Source organism: Triplophysa dalaica, chromosome 25 (genome assembly GCF_015846415.1).
Source record: "Triplophysa dalaica isolate WHDGS20190420 chromosome 25, ASM1584641v1, whole genome shotgun sequence".
Lineage (NCBI taxonomy): Eukaryota > Metazoa > Chordata > Actinopteri > Cypriniformes > Nemacheilidae > Triplophysa > Triplophysa dalaica.
The window spans coordinates 6,977,420-6,990,805 of NC_079566.1; the positions used below are offsets into that span (position 1 = coordinate 6,977,420).

At 40.1% G+C, this 13,386-nt stretch overlaps 1 protein-coding gene across 6 annotated transcripts; it reads left to right on the forward strand.

Annotated features, from left to right (window-relative positions):
* Nucleotides 1-676: 676 nt before the first annotated feature.
* Nucleotides 677-12,853, forward strand: ubp1 (upstream binding protein 1). 6 transcript variants are annotated; one of them, XM_056741334.1, is made up of 18 exons: nucleotides 1,799-2,831; nucleotides 5,097-5,248; nucleotides 5,330-5,406; nucleotides 5,767-5,872; nucleotides 5,986-6,092; nucleotides 6,992-7,144; nucleotides 7,840-8,004; nucleotides 8,135-8,248; nucleotides 8,378-8,487; nucleotides 8,577-8,631; nucleotides 8,721-8,814; nucleotides 8,914-9,004; nucleotides 9,860-9,981; nucleotides 10,099-10,122; nucleotides 10,536-10,678; nucleotides 10,972-11,023; nucleotides 11,127-11,193; nucleotides 11,304-12,853. In XM_056741334.1, exons 1-17 carry the CDS (start codon nucleotides 2,716-2,718, stop codon nucleotides 11,162-11,164), a joined length of 1,719 nt encoding a protein of 572 aa, XP_056597312.1. In that variant the 5' UTR covers nucleotides 1,799-2,715; the 3' UTR covers nucleotides 11,165-11,193; nucleotides 11,304-12,853. The 6 variants fall into 6 exon arrangements, with proteins under 6 accessions (XP_056597314.1, XP_056597312.1, XP_056597311.1 ...); XM_056741336.1 differs by lacking the exon at nucleotides 1,799-2,831 and adding an exon at nucleotides 677-1,080 and having other exon boundaries at nucleotides 11,127-12,853; XM_056741333.1 differs by having other exon boundaries at nucleotides 1,801-2,831; nucleotides 11,127-12,853.
* Nucleotides 12,854-13,386: the final 533 nt, after the last annotated feature.

The following is a 13,386-nucleotide window of genomic DNA, read 5'->3' on the forward strand; positions in this document are numbered from 1 at the left end:
TTTTAGACAAACTGATGACACTGCATCTTGATGCACTATGTATCAAAATGATTATTCACGATTTATTTTGGCCTGTCTTGCATTTTTTACTCTTTAACTTATGTTAACCGAAAACTCGTCACTGTCCTTTTTCACAGAGCCCTCCAATCACAGTGGAGAAGGGGCGGGACAAACACTACATTGACCAACCATTATACTTCTACAACACAACAATAGAGAAGTTAATATTACACTGCATTTTTATATTCTTCAAAATAAAATACTGGGAACATGTAACTGTCGTGGATATTTCAAATCACAGCAACCAACGCGTTTCTCTCAAGCGCCATCAGATGGTTATTTTCAGAATAGTATTACAGATGGTTAAAAACACTTTGATGGTCAGAGTTTAATTCATAAATGTATTGGTAGGCATATATAGCATAGTCTCTTATGCATTAATGCAATATAATGTAGCTAAACTAAGGAAGTCCAGAGGACTCCGGCATTTCTAGATACGTAATTTGCGTAGCTGTGTAGTGCATAGGCAGGGATTGTGCTTATTGTGATTGAGCGTGCATGCGAGCCCTGTTTACCTACAATTGGAATTCATTAACAAACACACATTTTACCATCAATTTTACGAAGTATTTGTGTATCTGGAAAAAAGTTTCGGGAAGGTCCGGGATTTACGCGCAAATTACTCGGAATTCAGTCATTGTGTTTAGGAATACTTCATGAATGAGGCCCAATGCGTGTAATTTACCACGAAAATATAATGATCTGCTGCCTTATTAATGTCCTATTTCACAGCAAGGAACCAATAAAGAGAATTTAACGCAAATGCACAAAACGCTTGGTAGCAAGATCATAGTACGTACTGCAACAGTATATTCAGTCACGGAGGGGCGATCGCGTGCGTTGTATAGGTTGAAGTTCACTGCTGATAAACAAGAACCGAGTGACTCGAGAGCGGTCGCTGTCACTGGTTGTTTTGAGTTTTGATCGGGAATCCGTCGCACATTGTAATGCAATGCTGTTCTGGCAACTGGACACCGAAAGCTTTCAGACCCGGCAGCGGTACTGCTGCAGTACTTCGCGGTAAGATCGAACACATGAATGACATAACTTTGCATGATTGTAGTATAAACGTAGAGCTTTATTAAGTTGCATGAGTGTAACGTCGATTAATTCAAAACTGAAGAGACAGGGATATGTATCGTGTCATACAAAACAATATAAAGAAATTAAGTTAAAACGTTTAGTACATTTAAATTACTAGGCATATTCTTTATGTGTTTACATCTAGTTCATTGGTCCATATTCTAAACCATTACATTTTTGATTTACTTACACTTGATTCACTTATAATTCCGTAACACCGTAAAGGACACTCTATTACTATTTGTACGTATCTCTACTAAAACTTTGGAAATTGCTGCAGGCCTTTCTACGAGGAGCTGTCAATCTCACACAAGTTTATCTAGCAAGAAGCAATTTTGACTGCATTTTGGTGTAATTTCAGTGGCGCCCTTACTAAATGGATTTTTTGGACTACTCTGGCTCTCAGTTAAACAAATGGATGAATGCCTAATTTTAGTGTAAAATTAGTTATTAAACAATAAAAAGCTATATTGGTTAACACAAGACTCTTCTGGTCCTCCATACTCAGCAACATTTTTAATTTTAAACCAAAAAAGTGCACTCTCAATTCGCAAAACAGTTTCTTAAAATGATAACATTAAACTAATCTTAAATTAGCATCAATTTTCATTTTTGTTAAAATTAAGATCAATTCTCAAATAAAATATAAAAATACGTCTTGTTGATATATTACTTAACTTAAACGTTATTTTTTGGAAGATGAAAGTGGCTTCTGCATATCAGACTCCACTAGTCAGAGAGACGATGACGTCAGAAATGTGAATGTCCATTGGCCAATAGAGCTTTCGTTGCTCCGAGAAGAGGGAAGTGATTGGCTGTCAGATCGCCGACCAGCTCCTTCCTGCGGCTGTGGATATCTAGCGATTGGGGTTTGCAATTTGCATTGTGGTAGACAGAGGGCCGTGTCGATGTTCCGTGATCTTTGGCCCCTTGTGAAATTCCCGAAGTGTCAGCCTAACCACGCACTCAGCGCGATGAAATTGGGCGAGCGCTTTCGGAGGACAGCGTACGCAAAAACAGGGTACCGTGTTTAGGATCACCACAGCAGCCGAGAGATCAAAGCGAGCGAGGTCTGCCAGCCCAACTCCGGCGGACGTTGCGTGTGAATGCGGTGACTGTCAACAGCGTCATCCCTCCCTGCTTTTATATAATGGAAGATTACATACAGATATGATGTGCTAATACAGAAAGGCGCGTAAGACGCACGGTTCCCCCGGAATAAAGATACACGTCTGCTGGGAAGTTGGAGATAGAAATAATTCGGTGTTGATGACCACAAAGGCGAGGCTCGAGTTTACTTCACGACGGCTCAACTCATCCCGAGGCTGGTATTTCTCGCCCGTGTTCCTGTGAAACTGAAGCAATGGCGAGGCACACGGCAGTCCGGGCTCGAGTCATTTGTCTTGCTTTCATCAGTTAGCCTTCCGTGGGTGGCCACCTAACCCACAACTAGTAGGACTAGCAGACTCCAGCAGTCTGTCAGCTGCAACGCGAGCTCCGCGCAGGTGGTGTCGGTACGAGGTGAAGCTGGCGGCCCTTCGGTTAGAGTCGGAGGAGAAGGATCTGGGCGCCATGGCGTGGGTGCTGAAGATGGACGATGCTTCCATCGAGTCTGGTCTTGTGCACGACTTTGATGCCAGTTTATCTGGCATCGGCCAGGAGCTCGGGGCTGGCGCGTACAGCATGAGGTTAGCGCACATGCAAATGGCTCACCAGATTTCCAACACACTAGCCTGAACTGTGTTACACCTATGATGGCCAGCTAGTCGGCTAACTGTCCTGCCCTCACTTTTTATTCACAAAGCTTAGAAAACCAGTCGATGATATGGGAGAACACACGACATTTTAAGTCCGGTGCCATTGTTTACCAATTGTTTCATCGCGAGATTGTTGTCGTTACCGTCGGCTTGTTTAAATAGGGCTATATATATGTGGCTATAGCTAGCTCAAAACAAAAGGCAACGAGTTGCACATTCGTAATACTGCTTAAACAATATAAACATCAGATCATTGTTATATATTGTAAGTTAAGCATGAATTCATTTCTTCACACTTCTTTCGAGGAACCGTAAAGTCGATGTACTAAAATGATAGCAGCCACATTTGAAGTAACTGTACGTTAACGTTACTTCCTGGAACAGGGTGTTGTTTACTCTTCTGGTCGAACGTAAGTAATTTCTAGTTGTAAGAGGTGGAGTAAGTTACATTTTAGTCTGTTTGCAAGTGTTAGTAACTGGGGAACATATTTTGTCTGAACTTGTTTAGCTTTAAAGGTTAAACTGCATTACGTCATATGCACTGCGGACAGACGCAAAACTGTATGGTCCCTCGTGACGTCATTGGTCATTCGGGAGACCCAGACACTGTTTATTGTTAAAAGTGGAGAACATATTCGAAGGGTTGGTCTGCACATCATTAGATTATTCTATTCACAGGTTTTGTGAAATGTGCATCACATCTAGATATGTATAGATACTTATCAAAAGTCATCCATGGATTGATGCCCCCTGAAAACTATCAGCTATCAATACTTTTCTCAGTCTGCGCGCAACCTGAACAGCCCACCTGATCAACCGAGGATGTGTATTATCATCATAAATATAAAGATGCTAGAGCTGCAAAAATAACACTGCAGCTTTAAATAAGATTTTTTTTAATACACCGAATATACTTAATAAAATTAGTTGTTGAATAAATATCGCAGTACTTCTTGATCACGGTGTGTTCACTGCAATGGAAGAAACTGCACTGCCTCTAAACGGGCGGAAGTGGTTTTTATATTTCCACAAGCAGTTTAAATTACGGTCACTTCATGATGGGGAATACACATTATGCACCAAGATCAGATCCCATTATTTTTTACTCTGGGAGGCTTTAAGAGCTTGTGGTGGAAAGCGCAGCGTCAGCATTTGATCTGTGCACATGCAGATGTCTGAAATACTTTGCGTGAGAGAGTCGTAATGATTAGGCGTAGTCAGTGGTAGGGGGTACGTTCTGTGGAAGTGTTGTTATTGGTATGAGACTGAGTGAAGAGACCAGTTCACATGCTCCACGCGTGTGCTATCAAGTTTCTTGTCACTTTCCAGCACCACGCGTCACTGCTGTGTCTTCTGGTGGCATTGGGCAGTGTACATACTCGAGTATTGTATGTTTAATTTGCATGAGCGTAAAGGCTGATACTACCAAAATGGAGATGTTTTTGGTACACACAGCTTCCTCTGAAAGGCTTGTACAGGGTTGGCAAGTCTTCACCGAACAGGGTCAGCTCAGGGTAACATGGAGATACCCTTATCATTTTCCCCACTGTGTCTGTCCGTCTGTGCTGTGATGAAGTGCTAATGTTTAGCGCTTGAGGTGAACGAGGGTGTGATGCTTAGATTATCTAACTTGCGATCATCCCCGTCTGAGGAATGAGCAGCTGTGGAACGGAATGTTACAGTGGAGCTGCTCAAGTTTCAGAAAGCCGCTGCAGATTGCAGGCAGTACGGATCCTACACGCGGCATGTCATGGTGCAAACGTCACACCACACCACGTCATGTCAAACGCATTAACAGACTACTGACTCGGTGCTCTTGCTGTGACAGCAGTAACATGAGAGCGTCTGTACATGTGTCTCCACTGTGAGACCTTTTCTCATTTTGTGCCAATAATATTTCAATATGCTTGGCCGTTTGGTGACTTACAATGCAAATTAATGTTTATATATCCCAACATTTCTGACTTCCCAGTGTCTGTTATCCTTTCATTTTTCCAAGTAGTTTGATGAGAATTTTGTGTTTTTGGATGTTGGTGGTTCAGCAGGATAAGAGTGGCTTTGTTGGGTGTGAGCAAGCAGGGAGTCCCCCATACCTGTTCCTACAACAACCACTTTTATGCTAAAAGCAGGAGATGATCTGTGGTTCTTGACTGACATAAAGATTCAACTTTTTCATATAATCTATCTGTGTTGCAGTGATGTGTTGGCCCTGCCCATCTTTAAGCAGGAAGATGTTAGTGTTCCTGTGGAGTCCGACACCAAGAATCCTCCGTTTCAGTATGTGCTGTGTGCCGCCACGTCCCCCGCTGTTAAACTGCACGATGAGACGCTCACCTACCTAAACCAAGGTATGATTTCCATTCTGTTTGTCTCTCTCTCTCTTTATGAGCCTGTTAAGAAGATGCAATATCACACATATTCCCCTGTAGGCCAGTCTTATGAGATCCGGTTGCTTGATAACAGGAAAAAAGGGGAGATGCCGGAACTCAATAACAAGACTGTGAAGGTACGAGAATTTTAGCGTTTACCGGTGTAATGTTCTTCGGGATTCGTATGCGGAGGTGTCTCCTGCATCACCGTTTAGTGCCAGCGCTGTGACGTCAGTGAATCTACAGAGGGCTCAGGACTCCTAACTTGTTTATTTAACAGTAAATAAGTAAAAGATAAAGTACAAATGCATGGCCTTTTATGAATATAATATAAATATAGATATTTAAACACAAGCACGACACAACTATAATTCTAAGTACTTAAAAGACAGTATCATTGCTGCTAAAAAGTGTTGCAGGAAACACTGGTGAGGTGTGTGGCCCTTTAAGAGTGCTGCTTGTTCTAATGTGTTGTGTCTGTTTGGGGTGGGTTGTAGAGTATAGTTAGGGTGGTTTTCCATGACCGAAGGCTTCAGTACATGGAGCACCAGCAGCTGGAGGGCTGGAAATGGAATCGGCCCGGCGATCGCCTCCTTGACATCGGTGAGGTCATGCTGTGTGATCACATAGTACTTTAGGGACACAGTTTAGATTCACTCACGCTCACAGTATCAAAACGGTGTTGTGCCTAACAGTGTGTCATGTGTTTGTTACAGATATCCCTATGTCGGTTGGCATCACTGAGCCCTTCACACACGCCTCCCAGCTAAATGCTGCAGAGTTCCTGTGGGATGTCTCGAAGAGAGCGTCTGTGTTTGTGCAGGTACATACGAGCACACACAAGCTGTCTTTCTACAACACAATGACATAAATACAATATCTCACAGAAGTAACCCACTCACATTTTAGTTAATATTTTATTATATATCTTCATGTGACAACACTGAAGAAATGACACTTTGCTACAATATACTACGAAGAGAGGGGATCAAGCTCTGCTTCAGTATGTCACAGTGCATGTTAGCATTCATGGTTCCCTCAATGAACTGTTGCTCCAAAGTGCGGCAGCTCACTTTTGTTGCCAGCGGTTTAGACAATAATGGAGTTGTGTTGAGTTATTTTGAGGGGACAGCCAATTTACACTGTTATACAAGCTTTACACTCACTAGTATATATTGTATAAGTGTCATTTCTTCAGTGTTGTCAAACGAAAATATATAATAAAATATTAACTAAAATGTGAGGGGTGTAGATACTCCTGTGAAATACTGTATCTCTAAATATGTAGTTGAGCATTTACCAGTGCATATTGCTTCAGGTCTCTATGAAGTTGACCAGCACTAAGTAAGCAAGACTGTTTTGATTAGATAAGGAGTAGAACATGCCAAAAGAAACATCTCACTAACCCGTTATCCCCTGTTCTCATCACTCGTCATTGCTCATTCCACACTGGCCCAAGTGTCATGCCAAAAGAGACATACGACATATTAATATCTCGGACAACTTGGAGGGGGTCAGAAGGGGTCGTAATAGGGTTGTAGACTCCTTGACATTATCCTTAGACTTTGACTCGGAGCAAATGTGAATATCATTCTGTTTATTAAAAGCGTATCTGCTCACATCCCAATCTGGGCAAAAGCATGCCAAACAAATTCAGAACAGCTTCAGGAGCCAGTGTTGCGTTCCACGCTGATTCTCTTTCCTTCCGCTCTCCTCATGAAGGTTCACTGCATCAGTACAGAGTTCACCCCGAGGAAACACGGCGGAGAAAAAGGAGTTCCGTTTCGTATCCAGATCGACACCTTTAAACAGGATGAAAGCGGAGAGTACACGGAGCACCTGCACTCGGGCAGCTGCCAGATCAAAGTCTTCAAGGTAACACAAACCACATGCACGCAAGAAATAATGCATCACGTGCAAGACTAAAGTGTGAGGCTTCATTTTTGGATCCATATTTTCTTCATTTGCATTTAGACTTGAAAAACATAAGAAAAAATAAGGACTGATAGTTTTATTGTGTATAATTGAATCGTTTTTAACAAATATTTCAATCATTTTTAATGAAATTTCATGACATTCCTTCTCAGCTAATGTCACCTCGTATAGCCAAAAAGCTTTAATTTATAGCCACTGTTTTAGCCAACCATTGTGATGGAGCCAATTTGTAATCTCAGTCAGAGGTCCAGTGTATAAAATTTAGTGGCATCTAGCGGTGAGGTTGCGAATTGCAACCAACGGCTTACTCCACCCACCCACAGACCTAAGATGTCATCACGATTTGGCTTCTTTGCCGAAGGAGATAACGTATTTGTGAAACGCTCTGTAGAGCAGGTTGTCCGTTTAGGTATACTTTAGAAACAACTTGGCGAATTCCGTGCAAGGGGACCTGCGGTGTATGTAAAAAGAAATAGCTCATTCAAGGTAATAAAAACATAACGATTCATTATGTAAGGTCTTAATACATCTCTGAAGACATAGTTATTAATATTATTGCATTTCTGTCAATACATACTCCAAAATAATTACACAGCTTTAATGTAACAGTTACAGTGTCCTTTATCTTTTGACAGCCAAAGGGTGCCGACAGAAAACAGAAAACTGACAGAGAGAAGATGGAAAAGCGGACTGCACACGATAAAGAGAAATATCAGCCTTCTTATGACACCACCATTTTGTCAGAGGCAAGAATATTGAGCTCAGCCGTTAACATCAGTGATATGGATATATTACTTTGTGTGTGTGGATCTTTTACATTTACATCTATGCATTTGACTTTTATTTAAAGCAACTTTAAGTGCATTTAAAAGCGCGTTACCATTTAAGCTACAGAAACGCCACCTAACCTTTTCACTGGTGTGTGTGCAGACTCGATTAGAGCCTGTGATCGAGGAGACTGTGGAACAAGAGCTGAAGAAATCGAGCAAGCGGACACTTCCTGCAGACTGCGGAGATTCCATCGCCAAAAGCAAGAGAGGAAGTGTAAGCGTCTGCTCGTCTTTGCTATGTTTTAACATTTGGCCATATTTGCTTTTAGATCATTTTTGTTTTCTGGATTCTATGTCACCTGTTTTGTACTTCCTGACATTTATCTCTGTCTCTGGGTGTCAGTGTTCCCCGTGGCCGGATAGTCCATACGTCAATCCGAATACAGCAGCCACTCCAACCTTCACCTCCAGCACACACACCTCCTACAGTACGAGCACCACGAGACCGGACAGGTGACACATCATTGAAACATTTCTGTGCTTCCTTTATTGCGTCTCGATCTACAATTATGCATCATTTTAATCTTTTGACATTTTTTTAGCGAGTCATCATCACCTACCCACCAGGTGGACCCGGTTAGCATCGTGTCTACGGAGGTTATTACATATTTCTGTTTCAATAATGATTTACGGTTCTGCCCTAGATAGCAATCGAAATGTCTTTGATTTCAATTCTTTCGTTGCAGTCTCTGAGTCCCACAGCGTCTATACAGGAGGCACAGAAGTGGCTGCTTAAGAATAGATTTAACTCATACAGTCGCATGTTCACTCATTTCTCAGGTATTTTAGTGTTTGCAGCATGAAATAAATAACAGACATAAGGCATAAATAAAAGTTTAATACTGAGACAGATTTGATACAGTTGGTTTTGTCTCTCAGGTTCTGATCTACTGAAGTTAACTCGTGAAGATTTAGTCCAAATATGTGGTGCAGCTGATGGAATCCGACTCTTTAATGCACTAAAATCAAGGTAAGGTTAAAAAATAGAGACATATAATTATGATACGCTATCTTAAAATTGTAAAAGAGGAAATCAAGGTAGATGAGTACATTTTAAGGAAAAAATTGTGAGCAGTGCTTGTCGTGGCAAAACTGTGGATGCTAATACATTTAACACAAAAGCTGTGTCTGAAACCGCTCCCTATCTCCTATATTGTGCACTATATCGGTTGTCTGCCATTTTGTAATGGTGTCCGAAACCTGAGTGAACTACTTCATTCCCTACCTTCGTTCACTCTCCTTTACCCACAATGCACTCTGATTTTGAGTGTACATCCGATAATTTTACTAAACGTGATAAATAAGCATGCCTGCAAATAAATGTGACGGTTGTTTTGTTCTCTTTATTTTAAACTAATACAATAAACATAACAAATAAAGTGAAAACAAATTTGAATATTGTAGAAAACTATCCACAAAGCCACACAGGTGTAATATAAGCTAATCGTTATGTTTATGACGAACGTCTGCGACAGCACTATGAGCACTAATTTTCATTCACTTCTTTCCCCCCCAAAAAATAGAAAAATTCACTTTTTCCCCATATAATGGACTCAAATGTCATGTGCTATTTAGTGAATACATAAGGAGTGAATGATGGAGTGGTTTCAGACACAGAGCAAGTTACCATGATTAAATATAGTTTTAGCATGTTTTTACATGATGTGAACCTGTATTAATGTGATGTTAGCACAATGCTAACAAAATAAGCTTGTTGCTATCAGAGTGTTAACAACATAATTAGCGTGTTGTTAACGTTTAGCATTAATGTTACTAGCATTATGCTCATTAAGAAATGTGTGCGTTTGTTTGCGAACCGATACAGAGCGGTGCATCCCAGACTTACGGTCTATGTTTCCATGGAGGCTTCGCCAAATGACAGCCCTCTTTCGGAGAAGCATGGTCACAGCAAAAACGGAGATCATGGCAGCCCCACATCCATACATGGTAGATAAATGTCAATAACTGAGGCTTGCACAACTGAGGCTTCTGCCACACTGTGACAATGAAGAACTGAGGATACAAATGAATAAATAAATATCAGAACTTTCTTTTTTGTTGTAGGATTAACAAGTAATATTGACACATGTAAGTCTACAGCATCTTTAACAACATAATGTTCAGGTTATCTCATTTCTATTTCTGGGATGACCAGGTTTTACAATATACAAAAACATCTATATCGTTGGTATAACTCCATTTTTAAAATTGATCAAAAATCATGTTTCTTTATTGTGCATTCCAGTTAATATCAACCAAAAAGCAGTTGGTTTGTTTTGATTTAAGATTTTTTTTCCAAATGGAGTTATGTCATTTTGGAACCAAACTCTTTTCATTTTGCATAGAAGTCAATGTTTTACTTTGTTATTTTTCTTTGGAACTTGGCTAAGACAAAATGCGCACAAAATGACATAGTCAGGAATAATTATTTAAGGTTGTATAATCACATGATTTTGATGCCAAATTTTACTCATAACGTTAAATGTCTATTTTGTGTTTAGTTTACCACGCTCTTTACCTTGAGGAGATGACCGCATGTGAGCTTACCAGGAAAATCTCCAGCGTTTTGGCTTTGCCACTGTCCCACATTAACCAAGTCTATAAGCAAGGACCTACAGGAATACACATACTACTCAGTGACCAGGTAAACACACAAACCATTAGAGTTTCATACACCAACTCAAACCAGCCAGAAATAATTTAATCTTTATCCCTCTGTTGTTATCAGCAGGAGCTGGCCAACCACACTTGCTCATTTGAATGTTTTTGCATAATGCAACTTATAAAACAGCCTTCATTGTATAATTTTGCCACTTCTGGTATCCTCTGTGATTGGAAAAACAAGTAGATCGTATAGGTTAAGAGCATCTTGTGAATGATTGTCACAAAAAATTAAGTAAAACCTTATGGTTAAAACACTATCTTTTTTGCTTACAGATGGTTTATAACCTACTTGATGAGACCAGTTTCATTGTCAGTACAATACAAGGTACCTGATTTTCTTCTAACAAGTCATCTATGTCCTTGACATGTTCTTGTAGTCCCCTCTTGATTCTGACATTTTCTTGCCCTCTCACTTTGGTTTCCTTTAGATGACACATGTGATGGATTTCACCTCATCCTGAAGTAAACATAACGGATAGACGTAACTCAGAGAATGTAATGACAACATTAGGCTCCATACTGCCAATATTGAGCATCGAACATGTTCCCTCCATCCTTCTCTCTCTTCCTTTCTTGATCTCGCTCTCTCGTTCTTCACGTTTCAGACTTTGGAGATGGAGAGAGAGAGCTGGGCTTGGGCAGGGCCTCCTAACTGTTAGAATCTGACTTCAGTGTGCAAATTGTTTCATATTGAAAACACTTAAACTGATGCCAGTGTGTGTGTAAGCGGTGGGCTATGTATAGTAAAGTATGTGTGTGCTTCTAAAAGGTTGATTTGAGAAGGATGGAGGTGGCCAGAAACCATTAGGGAAGCGGAGATTCGTGACCACTATTACTTCAGCATGGTTTTTGTGGAAGGTTCTGATTGTATGACTCTGAGATGGCTGAACCTCGCTCAGCCTACGCTCAGACTCCTCACGTTGCAAGTTGCGAACATACAGTACTTAAGTTTGTTCGCCTTTGTCTGTGTCATGTCAATGTTGCCCATTTGGACAGCCCGGATATTGTTCGTATTGTCACCATTGCACCCATTTGTTAGATATATAATAAAATGTGGGGAAATGTCCTGACTTAGGCATGCGCAGGACGTCTTGATGTCTGTCCGGATGAACTGATTTCCTTGAGTTTAAGTATGATGCCCTGCAGCTATTCTGAGGCTGTTGGACTACGTTTAGGATGTGTCCTACTCGTACAGATGGTATTGTCAGTGCTGATATTGTTTTCTTATTCCTCTATTAAGACCAATTTTGCTTGGTGCCATTATAACTGTTGACTAGATTCTGTTCAACCTACAGTTTCTTGAAATCTTAGCGTTTACACTTTGTAACTCAGGTGGATAAATATGGAATCCACTTTTGATTCAACAGTGGGAGTCTATAATTTTTAGATTGTGATTCTTGTGCTTCATGTTGTCTGTGCCTGGTAACTGTTACCCGCCCTGTATAGTAGCTCATGGCACAGATTATAACACACATTATTGATATGAGAAGCAAGCACAATCACAAAACTCCATAAATTTCCCAAAATGCCTTTGCGTTTTTTTATGCTTATGTTTCTGGTCTAGGATGGTAATACGTTTGACTGGTCCATTGCCCGGTTTTATTCGCCAGTTCCAGTTAACTCATACTCATTATACAGTCATTCAGGGCATTGTCTCTGTGGTTTTTTTCTATTGTTATTTGTTTCCTTCTCCTTGAATAGAGACTGCCTTAGTAGGTCATCTCAGTAGTATGTATTGGGCAGCTGTGCTTTGGCATGTACTGTGCTTATTTTTGCCCCTTTACAGAGGAGCATGGCTGTAAGAATGTTGACTCCTTTTAATTCTTAAAAAAAAAAGGAACGACCAAGTCTGCACTGAACTGAATCCACAACAAACGTCACGCCGTTGGATACCTTGCTGTTGTCAGAAGCTCACTTCGAATTTTGGTGTACACAAAGTTTCCAGGAGAAGATATGATCAACGTATAAATACACAACGAGGTGGTGTTTTCTTCCTCGGATCGAATGCTCTGGATCACATGGACTGTCCTCCGCATTTCTGTGATGCTAGTCATGGTGCCCCCACGTCACTGTCTAAAGAAGCCCCTCTTTCATAGGGGGTGCTGAGATGTACACAATTAATGCCTGTACCAGAAATAAAATAATTTTCATATAACGAGTTTGGAGTGTTTAATAAAATAAGTAATATGTAATATGTGTACAATTACATTCACATATGAAGATTATTTTCATGTGTATACAATAAATGTTAATATGTATATGAGAGAGAGAGAGTGTGTATATATACAAATGTGTACTTGACAAATTAACCGTACCTGTGTCCTATGGTTTGACAACAAAATTTTACAAAAATAAAGATAAATTAATAAATATATATGCACATAATTATACTTCTATATATACTGTATATGGGTCAATGACAAATAAGATTTTCAAGAAGAAAAAAAAAATATTTTAAGCAAAACAGTTTGAAAATGTATTTTTATGTCCAAAAAATGTATTGTGTTGATTTATATTGGTTTTACAGCATTTTAGGGAGCATTAATTCATTATTAAACAAGATTTCTGATTTTACCACCCAGAAAATGTCAGGTGGTGCGACCATATATTAATTTAAAATAATATACATTTAATGTATTTAGCACTGAGCATTTTTCCCCTCATATATAAGAAATTTAACATAAAATC

Bases quoted from the DNA above. Each gene is read 5' to 3' on its own strand.
- ubp1 (XM_056741334.1), top strand. From the start codon at position 2,716: ATGGCGTGGGTGCTGAAGATGGACGATGCTTCCATCGAGTCTGGTCTT. The intron at 8,005-8,134 runs GTGTGTGGATCT...GTGTGTGTGCAG, and splicing joins ATATGGATATATTACTTTGT to ACTCGATTAGAGCCTGTGAT. The intron at 8,815-8,913 runs GTATTTTAGTGT...TTTGTCTCTCAG, and splicing joins CATGTTCACTCATTTCTCAG to GTTCTGATCTACTGAAGTTA.